The sequence below is a fragment of the Megascapheus bottae genome, chromosome 4 (genome assembly GCF_031878675.1).
Source record: "Megascapheus bottae isolate mThoBot1 chromosome 4, mThoBot2.hap1, whole genome shotgun sequence".
In the NCBI taxonomy this organism is placed as follows: domain Eukaryota; kingdom Metazoa; phylum Chordata; class Mammalia; order Rodentia; family Geomyidae; genus Megascapheus; species Megascapheus bottae.
This window is the reverse complement of record NC_143512.1, coordinates 22,721,840-22,744,828: the sequence shown is the minus strand read 5'-3', so window position 1 is coordinate 22,744,828 and position 22,989 is coordinate 22,721,840. Positions and strand designations below refer to the sequence as shown.

The 22,989-nt window shown below is 35.4% G+C and overlaps 1 protein-coding gene across 6 annotated transcripts in view; it reads left to right on the top strand.

The window, feature by feature from the left end:
• The window catches only part of Pam (peptidylglycine alpha-amidating monooxygenase), a 150,043-nt gene that overhangs the window by 78,643 nt on the left and 48,411 nt on the right, over positions 1 to 22,989 (top strand). For all 6 annotated transcript variants that reach the window (XM_090331579.1, XM_090331578.1, XM_090331577.1 and 3 more), the window contains exons 7-13: positions 5,676 to 5,724; positions 6,828 to 6,895; positions 7,928 to 8,008; positions 8,691 to 8,767; positions 9,247 to 9,350; positions 18,463 to 18,647; positions 19,695 to 19,766. In XM_090331579.1, coding sequence (XP_090187705.1) covers positions 5,676 to 5,724; positions 6,828 to 6,895; positions 7,928 to 8,008; positions 8,691 to 8,767; positions 9,247 to 9,350; positions 18,463 to 18,647; positions 19,695 to 19,766 — 636 coding nt within the window. The remainder of the gene's footprint in view (positions 1 to 5,675; positions 5,725 to 6,827; positions 6,896 to 7,927; positions 8,009 to 8,690; positions 8,768 to 9,246; positions 9,351 to 18,462; positions 18,648 to 19,694; positions 19,767 to 22,989) is intronic.

Genomic DNA, 22,989 nt, shown 5'->3' with positions numbered 1-22,989 from the left:
GAAAATATAGGATCCTACTGAGGTGACTGCACCTAGTCCAGAACTCAAAAAGAATCATGAGTCTGAAAATGGAAATCCTATTACTAAAAGCCATGGGAGGACTTTGAAGTGTTATTTGTTCATTGCTTTTCGAAGTTTAGCCTCTTCCCTCATTTTCTCCCAGTTTTTCCCTTCTGCCCTGCCCCCACAAGTTGCATAAGTCATTTTCAACTTAGTATCTAATGAGTGTTCCCCTTTGCTCTTCTCTTCTTTCCTTCTATTTTTGTGTCTTCTAAGGTAGTGATATATATGTTTTCTTTCTCCCGAAAGAGAAATTTCAGACCCCTGAGGATGACAATCCATTCCTACACATAACATATCCATCTATTAATATTTTCCACTAAATCAATAGACAGTCTATTTACTGTATCAATAGTAAATAACACTTACTGAATTTTCCCTAAGCCTTGAATATATTGATGAATTCTCTATTTTAAAAGTTATCTTATTTGTAGACAAGATTTTCTTCCCTCTGGATATTATTGCTAGTCACTAGTACTAATATCAACAGCAAGTATTAACCTTCTAGATCCCAATTAGATCCGATAAGAATCCTAACGAGCTCCAGCTGAAAACTAATGATCGTTGTCGTGCACACTTTCCTCAGACAACTCTGATTAAAATAGGTTAAACCCAAATTTTCTTTTTTTTCTTTTTCCATATATTTTATTGTAATTGTAATTAATAGAAGGGTTACATTTTATTCACCAGATAGAAGGTGCATTACTTCACATATATTGATACCCTTTCTCATGTCTTGGTCCCCATTTCCCTCCCCCCAACCCCACACCTCATCTTGTTCCCCCCCCTTCCCTATCAAACTTCAAATAACCACAAATGCATATATACAATATATCAGATAACAAGGTGAAATACTGTAACAATATGAGATAGCCAAGGGACAGCAAAAGAGATGAGAGATAGCATAGTACATTAAGAACTTTGTTTCTATATCCTGGAGGTCCTTTCATTTAGCGTCATACTATATGCCCTTATGTATCTAGGTTTTATTCTATTGTGAATCTCTGCTAGAAGAGTCCAAGATTTCTACTGATTATGACAAATGAGGGGAAACCATTCAGCCTATATGTTCCTTTGAGTCTGGCTTACTTGACTTAGTAAGATTTTTTTCCAAGTCTTTTCATTTCCTTCCAAATGAGGCGATGTCATTCTTTGTGATTGCAGCATATAATTCCATTGTGTATAAATACAACATCTTGTTGATCCACTCATCAACTGAGGGGCATCTGGGTTGGTTCCATCTCTTTGCTATGGTAAATAGTGCTGCAATGAACATCGTTGTGCTAGTGGTTTTAGTATGTCCTTGTTTCTGGACCATTGGGTAAATGCCAAGGAGTGGAATTGCTGGGTCATAGGGGAGCTCTATGTTTAGTCTTTTGAGGAACTGCCATACTGCTTTCCATAGTGATTGAATGAGTTTGCACTCCCACCAACAGTGTAGTTGTGATTCCTCCTGGCCACATCCCCTTCAGCATCTGTTGTTATTAGATTTCTTTATCCTGGCCTTTCTAACTAGAGTGAGGTGGAATCTTAGAGTTGTTTTGATTTGCATTTCTTTTATGACCAGAGATGTTGAGCATTTCTTCATGTATCTATAGGCCATTTTTATTTCTTCTTCAGAGAAGACTCTCTTTAAGTGTTTGGCCCATCTTTTAATGGGATGGTTGTTTCTTTGGAGATTAGTTTTGAAGTGATTCAATGTTTTGAGCTGTTGATATATTTTAGATATGAGGCCTTTTTTCTGTTGTATGGTTAGTGAAGATCTTCTCCCACTCTATAGGCTTTCTAGTTAATTTGCTAGCTATGTTGTTTGCCATACAGAAGCTCTGCAGTTTAATGCATTCCCACTTATCCAGCCTTTCTCTGATTTGTTGTGTTTCTTGTAAACCTAAATTTTCTATTCAACAAAGTTGACAAAGAGACATGTCTGGTATTTATAACAAACAAGAGGTCAAGGGAATCACTCCTTCTTTTCATACCTTACATTTACACAAATGCATTAATGCAACTGCAGATCATTTTCAGGCTCTGACTTGTTACTATTCTCATCTCTCTTGTAAGCAGTGAGATTTAACTTTCTGGCCTGGATTGACACTTTGATCTATTGCTTCTCCTCTAGATCTCCTATTTTCTTTCATTCTAGTCCCACAGTAAAGCTTGCCAACCAGATTGTTCTGTCAGTATATGATTTTATTATTCTAATTTCTGTGTGTCTTAACTATCCAGTTTTTATTTCTTTTTCTTTTCATTCTTATGGTAAATATTACCAGAGCATCAATGCATCTCTTTGTTGTAGTGAATGTTTGAAGTACCATCAATTTCATGATGATGCATATGAGGGATAGATGGCTTCCATAATATACTGAGTTGAAATGCCTCATTTTCTAGGAGGTTTCCTACCTTCTGGCCATCCAAGCGTTGCACTACAGAAGAAGGGTGAAGAATGTCAGGGCATAGGACATTATTGTCAGTGAAATTTGCAAAACTAGCTGAAATTTCCAAGTTCACTCAAAGTTAGATCACAGAGGCTATAAAAATATGAAAGCATCATTGTAGGAACAATCATACTGGAATTAAAAGTTCATAGATTTCATACTGAGCACTGAGGCTGAAAAGAAAGACTTCATTCCAAAGCTACCACCTGTTCTAGGAGCCACTGTGGATCCAAGAGCTCACCCACCCCAAGACCACCAGAGCTAACATTGCTGCTACTGAGCATTCTCAGTGTGTGCAGAATGCACACAGTGCATTAGGTCAAGCTGGAGCAGGATTAGAGGCAGAAGTTAGACTCACAAGGCTAAAACTGGATTTTGATGTAGTGAATGTATGAATAGCAATACATTCCAGTAAAACTTAATATGTGTAGAAATATCCTTTATAGGTATGTAGTTTGAAATAACGTTTATCTTTCTCCATTCAGCTGAAACAGTATTATTAAAGCAAGCATTAATACATTATAAGAACAATTTTTAAACTGTAATTACTCTGTACATCACTTTTTAGAATAATAATTTATTTTAAGAAAAGGATCTACTAAGGCAAAATCTAAGATATGTATAGGGCCACCGCATTTTGAAAATGTCATAAAATATTTATTTGAAAACTATTGAAATGTGAAAGCTAAACACACACACATACATATACAACCTTTAAGCAACAGAATTGTAATTTTATCACCTAAGAGTTGAATAATGATGATACCATAAAATATTATCCATAGTTTAAAATGTAATGTCTACACAAATTCACACTCAGACACTTCACATTCAGGTGGACATTCCTTCACATCCTACACTCTACCCATACCAAAGTAGTGAGAAGGGCACGTCATTTATAAATACTTGGAATTAAAAGAAATGTCTTGGCAGTACAATTAATGGTGGTGCTGTGACTAATCTTGAATACTCAGAAGGGAAAGGAACCATAGAAATGACTATGGATTCTTTTTTCCATATTTTTTTTGTAATTAATAGAAGGGTTACATTTCATTCACCAGATAGAAGGTGCCTTACTTCACAATCATTGATACCCTTTCTCATGTCTTGGTCCCCATTCCCCCACACTCCTGCCCCTCATCTTGTTTTCCTCCCTTATCAGACTTCCAATAACCAAATGCATATTTATACAATATATCAGATAACCAGGGACAGCAAAAGAGATGAGAGATAACATAGTACATTAAGGACTACAATCACTCATTATACAGCTTTTGTTTTTATATCCTGGAGGACTTTCATTTAGCATCATTCTATATGGCCTTATGTATCTAGGTTTTGTTCTATTGTAAATCTCTGCTAAGAGAGCCCAAGGTTTCTACTGATTATGACAAATGAGGGAAACCATTGAGCCTATGTTCCTTTGAGTCTGGCTTACTTCATTTAATATGAAGTTTTCTGTCTTTCATTTTTTGAAAAGCTCTGATAATAAACCATCATTTTTAATTTTCATATCTTATAAATATTTTATCTTTAAGTAGTTATACAAAAGAGTTGCAGTTTACAAACACTCTGTATCTTGATCAACATCACCCCTCTTAACATTCTTATCCAACCCTCCCAACCCACCCCTCCCTCACTCTCTTAATTTTTTACGATATATATTAGTTTTTGTTGCCATTTAACAAAGCATGGATGTATGCAATGCATTTTGATCTCTGTCATTCCTTCAACATTTTCACTCACCTCTGACACACCACTTTCTTTGTTTTCCCAATTTTGTGACTGATTTTTGTGCTTTTCTTTGAACACAAAAAATGACTTTGATACTTCTAATGAACACGATCTAATGGGCAGAGGAATTGTTTTACTATTCCTGAAGTGAGCTACCTGGCAAGATGCTAATAGGAACATTCCTGCTAAATCTTTAGTGGTGGAAGTTTTTAAACAAACTGATAAATTTATTTAATAACTTCTTAAATTAATTAACTTATTAATTTTGCAAAGTCATGATATAGAATAACCTGTTAAGTTGTATGACTGAGATCAAAATGCAATTCATTTGATCTTTTCTAGCAGGAAGATGTAATTGAAATACAAGACATAATTTACAGTAGATACTGAGTCTTTTACTTGACTTGATGAAATATAAGAGCAATCCTTTTGCCATGACACAATATAATTGCTATAAAAACCTACAGGGCTAGGAATGTAGCTTGATGTTAGACCACTTGTCTCAAACATGAAAGATTCTGAGTTCTAATCAGCCACCAGTGTCTCCTACCTAAACTCCTATATTACTTGCTACATTAGAGGTAAAGGAGATTAAGGTTCAGACCAATTTGTAGGGGAGAAAATAGACTTCCTCTCTCTCTTTGTCTCTCTCTCTCTCCCTCTCTCCCTCTCCCCCCACCTCTCTCTCTCTCTCTCTCTCTCTCTCTCTCTCTCTCCCTCTCTCTTCCTCCCTCTCTCTCTCTCTCTCTCTCTCTCTCTCTCTCTCTCTCTCTCTCTCTCTCTCTCTCTCTCTCTCTCTCTCTCTCTCTCTCTCACACACACACACACACATACACAAAGCAATAGTTGGCCATAGTGCTTTCCTACAGTGGAAAGAGTAAATGGGAGGATTGTGGCCCAAGCCATCCCAGGAAAACAGTAAGGCTATATCTCAAAAATAACCAAAACAAAAAGGCTGGCTCAAGTGGGAGAGTATCTATCTGCTTCACACTTGTAGCCCTGAGTTCAAACTCCATTTCCAACAAAAGAAAACAGTCCCTTAGCTTGATGCTCTGAACTGCAAAAGAAAAAAAAAAAAGGAAGGAGGCAAGTAAGAACAACCACAAAACATAAACCCCCAAATCTTTCAAAAACCAGCACTCTGAATATAGTACGTAATGTATCCGTGCCAGGTTCCGTGCTGTGTGAGCCCTGTGTACAATCCTGTTTATTTTATTGTGTAGCTGTTTTGCACAATACATGCCAGTATCACATTGTCCTACTGGACATAGTGCATAGATTTTTCTTTTGTGTATGATGTATTCCCTCCCCAACCCACCTCTCCTATTCTTGTGATGCATTAGTGATCAGTGAATATGAAAAGTACTCTGGAACTCGTAAAGCAAATATTTTTAAATGATTTATGTTTCACCTTTCACCTATTTAAGAGTGTCTGTGTGTTTTCAGATAATCACAAGGACTGCTCTGGGGTATCCTTACATCTCACACGTCTGCCGTGAGTACTTCAACTTTTCCCAGATGACCCAGAACTTTTTCATGATTTTTGAAAAGTTAAAAAAGGTGAAAGAACTGTTTTTGCTATCTGTTGTGAAAGACAGGCCAGCCCAAATTGGCTTGAAATAACAAATGTGGACTACCTGAGTGTCCTGTGAATGAGAAGTCTGCCAAGTATCTTACAATTTTGGTCAGTCATCTTTAAGCACTACAGGAGAGTCACCTCTAGTCAATCATATAGTTATTGGAAAGAATAATTTCTTTTCTGGTGGTTGTCTGGGGTGCTCCATTTTTTTTCTGTATATGGACAGCGAACAGTATAGCTCACTATAGAGCACCTGGCTTTGTTACTAGACAATAAGCAACAAAAGAAAGCAAGGTTTAATAAAATTATGAGCCAAGGGTCTTTTTTTGGTGATCTAAGCTTAGATCAAGTGGCATACCATCACACTAGCTATATTATTGGAAATAAGTTGCCAAACTTACTAGGTAAAGACATGAGTATCACAGCTAGAACTTATCATAGATACATTAGTCGGGGATTCTCCAAAGAAACATTAATTAATGACGGGAAAGGGAAAGGAAAGGACTGGATAGAGCAGACAGAAATGAAAGAGAGGGAGGGAAAAGACAATGAGGAAGGGAGGGAGGGAGGGAGGAAGGGAGGCAGGAAGGGAGCAAAGGAGAGAAGGGAGGATTTTTTTCTCTCCTAAAATCTTCAACTGCTTGGATGACATCCAACCACATTATGAAGAAAAAATCTGCTTTACTTAAAATCTGATTTACATGTTAGGCATATCAAAAAAATTACTTCCTTTACAACACATAGACTGGAGTTTAACACAACAGCAGTCACCATAGCCTACCCAGGTTGACCCACAAAAACAGGCATTGCAGATCCATTTACAGTTGTCCTTCACAACAGAAATGTTCTAAGAAAAAAATTGTACATAATATATTCTCTCTGTTTTCCCATTTTTGTTACATCTTAGTTTTCAAAGGACATATTTTATAAACCAAGAGATGAGGTAGATACTTTTTCTCTCTAAGACTATACATTTGGCTTCATCACATCATTAAGAAAAACATTGCTTTTCTCTGCAGACAGCCTTTAATTGCTGGCATGTACCTTATGATGTCAGTGGACACTGTGATACCAGCAGGGGAGAAAGGTGAGTCTCGACATCAGCTCATCTGCAGAAACTGATTTACATGATGTCTTCAATGATCTTACAGAATGTCAAATACTGTATCTGAAAAGGCCACTGATACTTTTGTGTCCTGTGATTTAACATATGTTTTTCTATTACTCTAAGCCAAAAGTTTATTAGGTTTCCAACCTTCATTCATTGAGATGCTGAAAATGGAGGGCCGTGGGTAGGTTGTATAACTTAGAGGACAAGTTTTGATTACAAATCAATCATCCATTCTTTATACACAAAAGAAAAACTGCATAATGGTCAGCATTGTGAAATATTGCATGCAAAGTATCAAAGCCAAGAGCTTTAGCAAATCCAACACCGTAAACTGTCTTAGAATTTAATATACTCATTTTTCTACTTGCAAAGTGAAGACAATGTTGCCTGATTCTCTAAAGATAAAAGTAAAACCGGTTTTTGAGAATAAATATGCTATTTCACCGCATATCTAAAGTAATGGAAGTGTTGCATTAAATACGGTTGGGGCTGGAAATCTTTTCAAAGTCAATGAGCTCTATAGGATCTTTGATACTGGACATTTATTGCATCACTGCTATGTGTTAGACTTTAAGTAAGAAAAGACATTTGAAATGGCCCCTTCTCAATAGAAGCTGTCAATCTAGTGGGTTTTAGGTGCTTGCCTCTCATCTTTCTAAAGTCCTTTTGTTCCAAAAATAAAAATCAAGCTTTTTTATCTGGATGAATTTCAAGCTAAAGGTAACAGATTATGGTTGTGCTTTTACTGACAGGATGTTTTGGTCTGGCCTAGTCATTTTGTTTATAAATACAAGAAAAATGAGAGGCCAGGGGTTCTTAACTCATCTGAGTGCCATGTCTGGCACAGTATAAGACACAATGTCTGCTAAGCATTAAATGATGGTGATCACTTCACAAGAAACCCCAATGCCAGCTCTTTGCAAGTATCTACTATATAGCTTTAGGTAAGAAAAATACTCCTGTCTAACAGAATAGTGATTTTGCTTTCCCTGTTTTTATTTCTGACAGTGGTGAATTCTGACATTTCATGTCATTACAAAATGTACCCGATGCATGTTTTTGCCTACAGAGTTCACACTCACCATTTAGGTAAGAATCTTTTATGACATATAGCACTGTAAGTTAACATTTTGGTGGCTAGTAATCTCAATGCAAAATTTAAATTATGCTTGACTTTAAGTTAAGTGTGATTGAGGAATGTAATTTTTACACAATGCCTTGAATTTTTTAATTCTACCATTTTGTCTTTTCTAAGATACTCGGTATGTGGGGTTCTGGAAATATTCAGATTTTATTTTAAATGAAAATAAATAGGTCCAATAGAACAAAACCTAGATACATAAGGCCATATAGAATGATGCTAAATGAAAGACCTCCAGAATATAAAAACAAAAGCCATATAATGAGTGATAGTTGTCCTTAATGTACTATGTTATCTCTCATCTCTTTTGCTGTCCCTTGGTTAGCTCATATTGTTACAGTATTTCACCATGTTATCTGATATATTGTATATATGCGCATTTGGTTATTGGAAGTCGGATAGGGAAGGGAGGAAAACAAGATGAGGGGTGGGGGTGGGGGGAGGGAAATGGGGACCAAGACATGAGAAAGGGTATCAATGTATGTGAAGTAATGCACCTTCTATCTGGTGAATATAATGTAACCCTTCTATTAATTACAATAAAAAATATATGAAAAAAGAAAATAAATAGGTCCTTTTGGTTTTCAAATACATTACTATGTCACGTGACTATACTTTATCTTCATTCAGGTAAGGTAGTAAGTGGATACAGAGTCAGAAATGGACAGTGGACTCTGATTGGACGCCAGAGCCCCCAGTTGCCCCAGGTATATAGAATCTAATTTAATTTTAAGAAGAAAATTATTAATCACAGAGAGTTATGATTGAAAATCCTGATATAGCTCTTGTTATCTTCTCTAAAAATTCTAGTTTCTATATTTGCTTTTACTGTGTGTGTGAGTTGTTTGGCTTACCAACATGGTATGTTCCTCAACAATAACCGAACTTGTTGAAGTTGCTTTGGTCCTATCAAAGAGTACTTCAAACAGCACTCTGTTATTACATTTTTTTCTCATTCATATATGATGTGTTTGTAATATGTTTATTCCAAAATTTGGTGACTGTGCCATCATGTAGACTTGGATATGGGTATGCACCATCTGTCTGTCTGTCTGTCTATCAGCCTGTTGGTGATCTGTATTCATTCTACCCACATGGTTCTAGGCCTCACGTTGCTCAAGTTCTTTGGTTTCAGGGATTTCTTGGCAATTCTCTTGAATAGTGCTATCTGTTGTTTTTCGGGCAGGCGTTCTACCCTGTGGAACACCCAGTCGATGTGACATTTGGTGACATTCTGGCAGCAAGATGTGTATTCACTGGCGAGGGAAGGACAGAAGCCACACATATTGGGTAAAATGTTGCACTTTCCAAGTTTAAAGAGACTTGATTAGGGCAAGGCATTTTTATGATTGACAGTCATTTCTGTGAGTTCTGTACATGCAAGGATGTCATTTACAACTACAACAAACATCTTGTGATTTCTAAATTATTGATTTGAATAAACCCCCAAATGTGAGTCAGTTTTGCATGTTTCCCTCAGGCTTCCTCCATACCTTCCATGTCACATATCTTTATACCAGAGTCCCTACAACATAATACTCCTTCACACTCATTGTTTAGTAAAAAAAAAATAGTATGATTGTGAACATTTCTTTTCTCAGAAGCTCATATGCTCATATTCATTTGAATTTGATATAAAGTTAATTATCGGAAACATGATTTTTCTACCTGTTAAAACTTCTCCATGTCCACTAGTTGTCTTCTGTTGTCTGTCTGCAAAATAAGTATAATAATATAAAGCACTTTTCCAAAGAGGGATTCTAAGACTGTTGAGTAATTTCAAAACAGTGAACATCCTTGAAAAAACTGCATTTTATGACACCATGTAAATTTTTCAAAGTATTGTGGACTCTTTCAAAAAGATGGTAAAAGATTAGGAAGAGTGAAAGATAAGATCTTTGTTTTGCTAGACAAATCAGTGAGCTTCCTTTGTGTGTTAATTTAAGCTTAAATATATAAGATACTTCTTAAGGCCAGTTGGAATCTAGAATTCTGAGACTTCTGTGTCTTGATCAGATAAAAGGTACAAAAAGTAAAGACCTGAAAGGACATATAACGTGCACAGAACAAGACTCTTATAATAATAGGATCTGGACCAGGAGTTTGCCCTAGTGATAGGGTGTTCACCTAGCATACACGAAGTCCAGAGTTTGATTTCTGGGTACCACATACATAGAAAAGGCCAGAATTGGTACTGTGGTTCAAGTGGTAGCTCTATCTTTGAAAAAGCCCAAGGAGAGTGCTCTGACCTTGAGTTCAAGCCACAAGACTGGCAAAAAATAGAAAGAAAGGAAGAAGGATCTGTTGCTTGTATTGGGGCAATAGGGATCAGGAGGCCTATTACCCAAAGGTATTTGGGAGTCATTGAATAGTTTATGTCAATTTTATATATGGATATAATATAAATACCATTTTAAGTCTAAAGATAGAACAAATAGACAAATATTGACCATATATATTAGAGTAGAACCTTAGCAACAGATTTACTCTTGGTTAAGTTTGAAATAGACTTTAAAAACCAAGTAAACTCCTTGAGTTACTGAAAGTGATGGTATGAAGAAAAGATTTGAGGAAACCTTTGAGAGGAGATTTTGGCACTTTGCTTCTTTGCACTAAATACATGAACTAAAATTAAGGTGCTGATCACCTATCTGCCCTGCTCTACGTTACCACAGAGCTGCAGGAATGGTTCTTAAATACCATTAGGTATTTTATTTGCCTCTGTAATAGGCCAGTAGGGTAGTTAAAAATAATGGTTTCAGGCTGGGAGTTTGGCCTAGTGGTAGAGTGCTTGCCTAGCATGCACGAAGAACTGGATTCGATTCCTCGGTACCACATAAATAGAAAAAAGCTGGAAGTGATGTTGAGGCTCAAGTGGTAGAGCTCTAGCCTTGAGAAATTCAAAGGACAGTGTTCAGTCCCTGAGCTCAAGCCCAGGACTGGCAATAATAATAATAATAATGGTTTCAACACTTTGTGCACATTGGTTAACAACTATAAATATGTAAAAAGGAGGATTTTTGCCTAGACGTCTCTGCCACTTTTTGTGTCTGGGAGTTATAACTTTTGGCATAGTCTGCCTTTTCAATTTCCTCTGGGAGGTAATTTTAGCCAAAGAAATTAAAGACTTCTTACAGTACTAGGACAAGAGGCCAAAGTAGTCTCTGGAGGCCTCTCTCAGTTTTATGAGTCTAGAATAATATCGTCTTACTAAAGTGTACATTTTATTTTAAAATAACACCTGAAATGATTCTAATAATCAATCCTTTTGCAATCTCCTATGGGCTAAAAGAAATATTATTTTGTAATGTAAGTGAAATAGAAAATAATAATAATAATAATTTACATTATTGGATAAGTCTGAATTCTGAATTTTTAATTCATACTGCAAAAGCAATTTTTCCACTACTATGCTAAAAGTTAACACAAGTTTGAATGCATTTAAAATCCTTCTAACACTGATTTATCCCTGTAGTACTATTTATGTGCTTCTTCTTTTTTTGTTTTAGAGAAAGAATATCGGTTACACCTCTTCCAAACATATTGGGTACACAGCCAGGAGTGTAGCCTAGTGGTAGAGTGCTCACCCAGTATGCACGAAGCTCAGGGTTCAATTTCTCGGTATTACATACACAAAAAAAAGTCAGAAGTGGCTCACTGGCTCAAGTGGCAGAGCATTAGCAGTGTCCAAGTACAATGCCTAGGTCCTGAGTTCAAGCCCCAGGACTCTCTCTCTCTCTGTCTCTGTCTCTCTCTCTGTCTCTGTCTCTGTCTCTCTCTGTCTCTCTCTCTCTCTCTCTCTCTCTCTTTCTCTCTCTCTCTCTCTCTCGATGAATCTGAAAGATTTTAGCTAAATAAAATAATACTTTGTCTCACCTATCTGTGAATTCTAGAGAAGTGGAGTTAGGAAATAGAATGCTGGTAGGGGAGACTATGAAGGCTGCTGATACACTGATAGAAATTTCAGGAAACAAAGAGGAATAAATTTGGATTTCTACTATTATAATCAATACTAATACATACTTCAGAACAAATAATATATTAAATTTCAAATATATCACTTACAAAATGATGGATGTACAAGGTGATATATGACTTAATTATTCTTCATTATGCAGATATATCCAAGCATCGCATTATACCTCTTGAATATATACCATTATGATTTACTAACAAAAATAATAAAATACGTTTTAAATGGGGTTTAAGAGAAAACATACTAATAAATATACTTAATGGTAAAATTTTTATTCAAGTATTTCTTTTAAAATAATAGATATGAACAACACAATTTAGACAAATAGCACACCTAAGTTTGACTGATACCATTGTGCTCATAAGTAATTTGTGAAGAAGCAATATTTTGTGCTACTGTGTTACATATTTTATATTCAATATGACACTTTTCTACATTAATTTCAAAAGTTTAGCCAAGTTATGCAAAAAATAAATAGAATTTAATTAAGTCAACTAATTAAACTAATTAAGTCAACCAGTCAACCTAAAAGTTTATAGGGTAAATTTTTCAAATTAATTCTTGGAAATAAGCAAATAATATTCACTCCTTTGGTCAATTTTTCTGATCATATGTTTTCAGTTGAAGTGAGTAATTTTGTGAGATGAACATAAAAGAATATGAGTGTTAAAACACTCAAATATTCCATATTATGCTTTTGTCGCCCTTTTAAATCCCATTACCTTAAAAGATAAGAAAGGTTATATGATAAATAACAAACCACTTTGTGAGCTTAAAAGCAACATGAGCTTTCTTTTTTCATATATTTTTATTGTAATTAATATAGAAGGTTTACATTATATTCACCAGATAGAAGGTGCATTACTTCACATACATTGATACCCTTTCTCAAGTCATGGTTCCCATTTCCCTCCCCCACCCCCGCCCCTCATCTTGTTTTCCTCCCTTCCCTGTCTGATTTCAAATAACCAAATATACATGTATACAATATATCAGATAACTAGGTGAAATACTGTAACAATAGGAGATAACCAAGGGACAGTAAAAGAGATGAGAGATAACATAGTACATTAAGGACAAATATGAGCTTTCTTAAGAAACAAATATTTTGTAAATAACTTTTTAAAGGTTCATTTTCTTTCCAAAATTAACACTACATTGTTTGTTGATTTTTTAAGCTCAATGTGTATTGAATGAAAGAGGCATAGGCTAGGGGTAAGAGAATCATCTAGCTAGTAGCATTATTGTTATTTATACCATAATGTAATAACAATATTTGAAATATTTTTGTTTGTTTGTTTGTTTGCCAGTCCTGGGAGTTGAAGTCAGGACCTGGGCACTGTCCTTACACAATTTTTGTTCAAAGCTGGCCCTCTACCACTTTAGACACAGCCACTCCCAGCTTTTTCTGTGTATGTGGTATTGAGGAATTGAACCCAGGGCTTCATGCATGCTAAGCAAGCACTCTACCAACTAGGCTACACTCCCGGCCCCTTGAAGTTTTTTAGTTGCTACATTTCAGAATGCTTGTACCTTCTTAAATATCTACTTATATGTATTTGCACTATAAAATAATATCATTATAATCATCATTGAATGGATGGATTCTTGAATGGATGGATGGATAGATGGACAGGCAGACATGTGGGCAGATATAGAGAAAATACTTAAATGTTTTTCAGAAATGCTTGAGTATATAACTTTGACCTAACTTATTATTCAGCAGACTGGCATAGTCTATCATAGTAATTGGTAGGCATTTATTAAGATTATTTATTCTTCACTCAATATTTATTTCTTATGATTGTATTATTCCAAGCTCAATAAACCGTGGCAGGTATAAAGATACTTAGATTAAGGATCTATGTGAAATAAGATGCTATCACCCAGGTGACTCTACATCAGACACGTGAACACAACCTCCCTTTGAATTTTCATGTCACGGAATTATTTGGATTCTCAAAGTTGAAATATGTATGTTCATATGTGTGTCAAAAATCCCTTAAAATGTAGAAAGGAATTTATCTGGAACAAAAATGAAAATATTTTAAGTGAAAGAAAGAATAATGAACTAAAATTGGTAAACTGTGATGCTGTTACTAAGAATGATTTGAATCCTAGTATTTTTAGTATATGATGGTTTCTCTGTCACATAAAACATTGTTACCTTGACTACAGGTCCAATTATGGATAATATCACCTCTTTTTATTCAGTTCTCTCAATGAAATTTTACTTGTGATAGAAAAGATCTCTAAATTATTTGATCAAATAATTTTGTGTCATAGAATTGGTACCTTAGATGAACTTTGTTTGTGAGCTGATTCGGATGTCTCACCAAATCACATATGTTTAGAGATAAACATATTTATGTGTCTATAAAATTAAAACACATTGAAATAATATATGGCATGTATGTATGTATATCTATGCATATTTTTACAAATATATGTTCTGATTTTCTCCAAGACAAGATAATTCACTTTAGGGGAAGTAAGTTGGCAAATTAGCTTATGCTTTTATTTTTAATTGATTAAAATAATAAACTTCAATAATAAGTAATGAAAACATATTCTATTACTTAGAAATGCTTAACTGCATTTTCCAAACATTGACTTTATACCTTGTGAGGTGCAATTTCTTAAATGGTACTTTCTACCTTTGCCTCATATAGTAGTGGTACAATTACTCCTAATTTCTGCAACTTCTGATTTTATATTCCACCTAATTACTAGTTGTATAATTTCTTTTTTAAAAATTATTTTGTAAGAGCCATTAGGCCTGTTTTTTTTTTGTTTTTGTTTGTTTGTTTGTTTTGCCAGTCCTGGGCTTGAGCTCAGGGCCTGAGCACTGTCCTTGGACTTTCTCAAGGCTAGAGCGCTATCACTTGAGCCTCAGCACCACTTCCAGCTTTTTTTCTATGTTTGTGGAACTGAGGAATTGAACCCCGGTCTTCGTGCATGCTAGGCAAGCACTCTACCACTAGGCCAAGCTCTCAGCCCCTAGTTGTATAATTTCTTTTAAAAACTAATTTGATTAAATTCTTTTCCAGATTGTTGTATTGTTAATAATTCTACTTGGCATACATTTCTCTGTCTGGGCCCTTACTGATTACTCTTTACTTCTTTGAAGCTGATTCTTTACTTTCAGTGCTTTCTTTTCAAATGCATATCAGAAACAAGTTCTCCAAACCATGTGTTGATGCCACCCTTGTATGTTCTTAGCTACATAGAAGGCTGAGATCTGAGGCTCACAGTTCAAAGCCAAGCCAGTCAGATAAAACAATAGAAAACAAGTCCTCCATTTAGCCATGCTGAAAATCTAGAATCACCAAAATAATATTTGAGGCAATACATATTAATAAGATGTTCTATTTAGTTACTTTGAAATTTTGTGATATTAGTTGCTTCCCAAATTCGTAAGACATGTTTTTATAGAATTTGAACTATATGTTTATATTGGTTGGTAGATATCTACACAATGTGTAGACACAATGTGTGTGAATTCCCATTTATTTATATAGTTGGATTGTTTACACTAAGAAAACATCTCTATTGTGAAAATTTACTTGATTGTCTCTAAAAAAATAGCAGTAGATTTATATATAATATATATACAAACTATGTAAGAAATTCTTCTAATTTGTTGTTTCTAAAACTAGTATGTAATAAGTATCATGGTGAAACCTTTCTTAAATTATGTCCTGAAATGTGTAGCAACACAAAAGCCAGGTCAGATCTGCTTGTCTTACCAGGTACCTATTAGATCCACCTGTCCCCCATTCTGTTATGAACACATAATATCTGAAAGGATATGGCAGCTCACAATTCTATTTAACTTTTATAAAACAGTATTTCTATGTTTATTAATAAAATAACCTTTTCTCAACACATTTACAAGTGTTTCGAAGACAAAAGGTTAATTTCTAAGTAGTTTGGAATGCATTGCTATAGAAGAAAAATAACAACAATAAATTCTAGGATTTTCTTTCTCTGTATTTTATTTAAAAATTACATGATAACTTACAGAATATACTATCCCCACTCATGCAACAGAACATATATTATCCCAGGTGCCCCACAACATTTAAACCAGCTATTTTATTTGATGTAGTTATGTTTATGTCAGTCTTCATTTTTGGCTTCTCTTTTTTTGTGTAAGTGACCTGGTCGCTTACCATGTAGCCCAGACTGGCTTCAAATGGCCTCAAATGTCTGATGCTCATGACTCAGTTTCCCTTCTTAGTAATAACAAGGAAAGAGATAAGCATACTGAATGTGTTGCATATGTTATAGGTTGGCATTCCTTCCCAGTAAAAATAATAGGCATTACTTTTCTCAAATAGATAAAATATGGAAGGATGGTTTGCACATGTTTTATGAGTTATCATTTATTTCTTCCTTCTACTAAGAAGCTTAAGCTGATTTGTTGTTCCTCTTTGCAAAGTGATTCAATGTCATCTGCATTACAGCCACCTCTTAAATTACTGTTCTTTCTCCTTGATCTCTTGTCCACATATACTTCCACTAAAGAGGGATAGAAAGGAAAACACAGTGAGAGTCAATGGCTTATTATTATTACACCAACCATTTCTTTTAAAGCCCATAATTTTTGGACCAACTCTTAAACTGTTAAAGTATAATTCGTAGGAATTGTGTTCTGACACCATGAAGATGGATGCAGGACACAGGTGTTTGCTTGGGGTTGCACTTTCCTGTTTGCTTCTGTTTCACAGGAGAGGCAATTATAGAGACACATATCAGATTCAGCATGAGAAGTACTGTGCTTTCTAAAGCATTCATGGAGCTTTTCACTGCAGAAACTCAATCCCAAGGCCCCTCAGTTACTCTACATTTTCAAAGTATAGAGAAATCAAATCTCTATTTAGAAAAGACTTACCCCCATTGCTGATGTCATTGCTGTTGCTATGGACAGCAAGTGAGGGTTGTCTCACAGGGCTGGAAAAATCAACACTGACGTTTGTCTACAGAGCAAACATTCCATCTCATAGTTTCTTTTTATTAGTGTAGGCTCACTAAATATGGCCAGAGCTAATAACTAAAAGGATATGTTCCATTACCAAAACAACATGGGAGTACAAAAGTGTCCTTTCTGTAGGAGTACAGAAAATATTCCTTATGAATAACTGTGAAGAGAATGGAATACTTAACAGTAATCCATGTAAATTGAGGAAGAAGAAAACATGATTTGTAATCTCTTAATATATTATTTCTGTTTCCTGGAATATTTTTCTTGGAACTACTCATTCTACTGCCTGGAATATTTTTCTTGGAAGTACTCCCTCTGCTCTTAAAAAAGAATCTATCTTTAGCATTAAATAATTCAATTGTAAGTACAACCCCAACTAGATCTGAGCCCTCAAAATAGATTGGGGCTGGTTTCATTCAAATTGTGGCCCAGGTGTTCTCTCTGACCTGCTGCAGCAGTGTCACCAGAACTGCAGATATTAGGGATGCACATGTGATGTTTTAGGGAGCACTTGGTGCACTGACTTGCAAAGAAGACAGTGAACTGAAACCAATATTCAAGACTTGTTATGTCACAAAGTCATACAAAAGCTTGCAAACAATAGCTGATGTTTTATTTGATGTTAAAACTTCATCATTATTAAATGAATACATTTTTGAGAAAAATACGCAAATTATGGGCTTTAGGAAATGGAGAGACCTAAGAATAAAAGCATAAGAAGATGCAGTGGGTATAACTCAACTCTATAGATGCTATTTCCATCTGAAGTATTTAATGATGTCCATGGAACAACTACATACTTGTATGGGGGTTTTTTGTTGCTGAAAATCTGATAGGCATTCATAAAAATAATTGTCTGTATTCCCATTGTGAATCTATTGCTGGCAGATCTACTAGGCACCTTTTTTCTTGAATTAAAAATGCATTGTAGTTGTAATCCTAGCTACTCAGGAGGGTGAGATCTGTGGGTCATGGTTAAAAGCCAGCCTAGGCAGGAACGTCTGTAAGACTCTTCTGTCAGTTAACTCCTCGAAATGAAACTGTAGTTCAAAGTGGTAGAGTAATAGCCTTGAGCCTAAAAGCTCAGAGACAGTGCCTAGGCCCTAGGTTCAAGCCATAATACTGGCACAAATAAATAAAAGAAGCAAAAGGGAAAGCAAGCATGCAAGCAAGCAAGAAAGAAAGAAAGAAAGAAAGAGAGAGAGAGAGAGAGTGGGGGAGAGAAGGAGGGAAGGAACCAAGGGGAAGGAAGGGGAAGGAAGAAAGGAAGGAAAGAAAAAAGGGAGGAAAGAAGGAAGGAAGGAAGGAAGGAAGGAAGGAAGGAAGGAAGGAAGGAAGGAAGGAAGGAAAGAAGGAAGGAAGGAAGGAAGGAAGGAAAGAAAAGGAATGCATTGTATGTGAATTCTGATTTGTTGTATATCCTTTCTTTTTGCTGGCAGTGGAACATCCAGTGATGAGATGTGCAACTTATATGTCATGTATTACATGGAAGCCAAGCACGCAGTCTCCTTCATGACGTGTACACAGAACGTGGCACCAGAGATGTTCAGAATGATCCCCCCAGAGGCTAATGTTCCCATCCCTGTGAAGGCTGACATGGTCATGATGCATGGGCATCATCATGGTGAGCGGGGTGCTTGAGATAAAGCAATGGAGAATTTTACTTGTGTGTTTTCATGTGTTGGCTGACTATAGGATTCATGTGTAGAATCACATGCACACATGCTCTTACTCCTAATTACTCTTCTCTACACTCCCCCTTTTCCCTGCCATGACCCCAATGCCCCATCAAAACATGAAAGAAGATTTTTGACCAAGAGCAGAACAGACTGGTTTGGGGACCTACCCCACAGTTATACACCTTCCTTCATTTAATTTGTTTTCTGGTTTCCTCATCTCAAAACTCATGTAAGCCAGTAATGACTTCTATAATCCGGGATTCATAAATTACTCTGTGCCCCAAAATGTGCTCCTTGCCAAAAACGATTGTTCTCAGCTCCAGCCACATCCCGAGCTATCTGCTTCATGGCGCTCTTCAGGCAAGGAACAATTATTGGTATTTCTTATCTTTGTTGGTTCCTTTCTCAAAATTGTTCCTTAACTCATTATTTACTTACAAAAATGCTCACATTGATTCTCACTTCTTTAGTTGCATTTCATGATGTCCATACCATGTTTGAACCACATGAAGTAGGCTGAGTGAGATCTTACTGAGTTTTGCAAATCCAATGATGAACTTCTAATGCAGGAAGTCATTTTTTTCTTCCTGGTAGAGATTTTATAGGAGAAGGTAACACAGCAATCAGGTCATTTATTAAAATACTAATATATTTTGAGAATACACCTTAAAATTTCTTAAGATGCCTTCGAATATTGCTAAATGTAATTAAAAATGATGAGTACATTTGCTTAAAAGATTAAAACTCTGACATCTATAGGATATTTTAAAACATAGTTGACCTAGTTATTTTATCAGAAGCCAGGTAATTAGTAATGCTGATATGGGTAGCAAAGAGTGTGAATTAAAGCATATCTACCATATAAAAATTCAATGCTGTAATAAGCACAAGATTTCAGAGAGTATTTTATATTTCCAACATAATAACTATAAACTATTGGAATAGTTTGTATGTACTGCAAAGGTATGCTCATCATTTTTAATGTTTTACAGAACCTGAAAACAAAGATAAGACTACTTTACTGCAGCAACCCAAACGGGAGGAAGAGGAAGTATTGGACCAGGGTATGTTTGCTTCTTTTTGTAACCAAGCCTACAAAAGCATTCATTATCCAAGTAGTCACTGAAATCATGATGTTAGGGGGACATTTTTGTTTTCTCTATATCAGTCTCAAACCTTGTTATTGCTGCTTCCTTAAATGCATAATTTATGAAGCAATGGTCAATTATTGCAATTGGGACTTGAAAGTAAAATTCATTATAGTACTTTAGTCTTGTAAGGTCTTCCTGTGTTTTAATTTATTCAATCTTGTAATTTTTATGTGTAACACAAACATGCATACGTATGTATGTATGTATGTACATATTCTTTTGGAAATATCGAGCGCTTTGAAATCTCACAATCTGCCATTTAAATTTTGTATATATTATATTTTAAAACTGTGAAATATTAAGAGATATTACTAATCTCATAAAATGTCTGGCATCTTCAAAAGTAGCAAGTCTGATTATATAAAATAAATTGGATGAATTTTTTAAATTCCGGTTATACAGTATTATGTGCTTGCTGTATTTGAGGTTCAAGGGGAAAAATTAAAAATTCAGTTTGCATCTTATCTCTGTAAGTCACTCTTCTCTGCAAGGGAAAGAATCATTCCAGAGGAGGAAGAGTCAGGAGGATCATGATTCAAAGTAGAAATTAGTGAGACTTTGTCTCAAATACAATTTGCTTCTAATCCCAGCAATTTGGAAAACAGAGATAGGAAGTCTGCAATTACAAGACAGCCAGAGGAAAGTTAACAGGAGATCCTATCTGAAAAAGAAACTTAAAATCCAAAGGACTCGAAATTGGCTCTAGTGGCAGAGCATTTGCCTAGGTAAGAGTTTAATCCTCAGCACTGTAAAAACAAAAATAAGAGTGTTTGGTGATCTTTGTCATATAGAACAATGGCTGGCACACAAAGTTTCCTCTCCTGATGTTTTCTTGCCTGCTGTATAAAAGTTAGTACTGGGATTAGGCACTGGTGTATATTACTGTCTAAATATGATATGTTAATAAGCATCAGTTTAATCTTAATGGAAACTACTGTTTCCTGATAATATAAGGCTTTATTGAAATAGGCAGAATTTTCTTTTGACATCATGAAGAACTTCCCTAGTTTTCAGACACTGTCAAATGCTCCCAGAATTCTTCAAAATGTAATAAATTTAGGTCCAAGATAAGATCCTTCAACAAATTTTATTTGCAAAATGAAAGAATCTAAACTTTTTAAAGGGAAGTGTACTCAGAAAGAAAAATATGATAAACTATAATCTAACAGATTTTTAAATTTTGCAGATTTTATTTCATAACATCTTGTCCTACAAAAGTAGCTTCTTAACCGTATAGTTTAGCTTCAAGTTCTGTTTCTGTGTTAAATCCATCTAGGGAGATGATTTTGCACTGCTGAGCTATCTAGGGTAAAGGGGTAAAATTTAAAATATCTAAGTGTGTCAGCTCTCCACATGTATTTATTAAGAAATCATGAAGCATACAAAATAACACTAACAATGTTTTCTGTAATTGTACTGAAATTCATTCATCTTTTAAAATGAGTTGTTTGTGATGGGCACAGTTTAAAATATGAAACAATATGTCTATGAAAGAACTTGAGCTATCTTAAACTTCACTTCCAAATACTGTGTCATACAGAGAGAGAGAACAAGACAGTATAGAATGGTACTGTCATTTAATAGATGTGGTGTCATAGAATACTGTATTTCTATGGAAACTGATGCTGGATAATGGCTTCCTCAAGTTACTTGAGTTGATCAAGGGAGACATTAACACATCTGAAGGTTAAAAACCCAGAGTGTTTGCAGAGTTGTGCGTGTGTGTGTGTATGTGTGTGTGTGTGTGTGTGTGTGTGTGTGTGTGTGTGTGGTGAGTGACAGTGCTAAGGCTTGAACTTTGGTCCTGGGTGCTGTTCCTGAGATTTTGCACTCAACGTTATTACTCTATTGCTTGAGCCACAGCCCACTTCTGGCTTTTTTTTGGTAGACTAGTAGAGATGAGTCTCATCACATGCTTTCTTGCTCTGGCTGGCTTTAAACCACAATCCTCAGATCTCAGCCTGATGAGTAGCTGGGATTACAGGACTGAGTTACTGGCACCCAGCCAAAGTAATTCTTAATGTAAAATTTAATCTCTACTTTCTTTACAGTAGGGAGGCATTATATGTACCAAATACACTGAAATACTTCCATATTTTTCTATCCTGTATGTAGAGGTTTTAATGTTCCCAAACTCTCCTACAGGGAGGAGTTTCTATAAGCATCTATGAAGTGATTTCCCTAGTTTCTATTACTTAGGAACAAAAAGTGCTATAACTAAAGTGATATAACTTGGAAAAATGTTGATATTCTTACCAATGTTAATATTATGGAAAATAAGCTATCGTGAGTGTGTGTTGAAAGCAGAGCCTCCATCTATCCATCAGCCATCACCTCTTAAAACATATTAAGACAATACTCGGCAATGCTATCTCAGGAGCCAGTGTTAATTTGTGTTAATTTTCTGGTCCTTGGAGACCAACAACCTAAAATTTGAAGAGAAATGCAGAAATATACAGAATTCACTTTTATTCATGGAATCCTTTCTTGCGCTAATGAGATCAATCTATTGCTTATATCTGTACAAAATAACTATTCCTTTTATACCCTGAGAATTCAAGTTGACCAAATAGGTAATAGGAGGACTCTAACTTTTCAAATAAATTATTCCATGTATGTTTATTTTTAAAAGGAGTTCTTTAATCAATCACCTTATTTTGGTCTCTGATACAAGCAATTTGTCTTCATGTGTTCCTTCAGTTTGGATTAATACATTTTATTTTTTCCTCCAATAAGTAAGTATCCTGAAATGATTTCCATATGCTAGCCAATCTAGCAGGTATCATTCATGTTGGATCTATAGAAGTTATCAAACTCTCATAGGAAACAGAACAGTTGTGAGGCAAGAAAAAGATGTGAAACATGAAAATATGTACTCATGAGGCTAGCCCTGTTCCCATCAATCAGTAGAGATTATTAGTTCTACCTAGAAAACATAAACCACACATGTACAGAGTTATGTACCATTGTTACAGAAAAAGGACATCTTTACTATGTAAAAATGAGGAGTGTGTAGGGTGAGTGGAATTACAGTAGTCCATAAATTGAATGTGTATGTTTATGAATATTCCATAAAAGTGAGGTGGCTGTGCACAGATGGACAGGAAGTAGCATGCAAGTATAACATGGAGAAGAA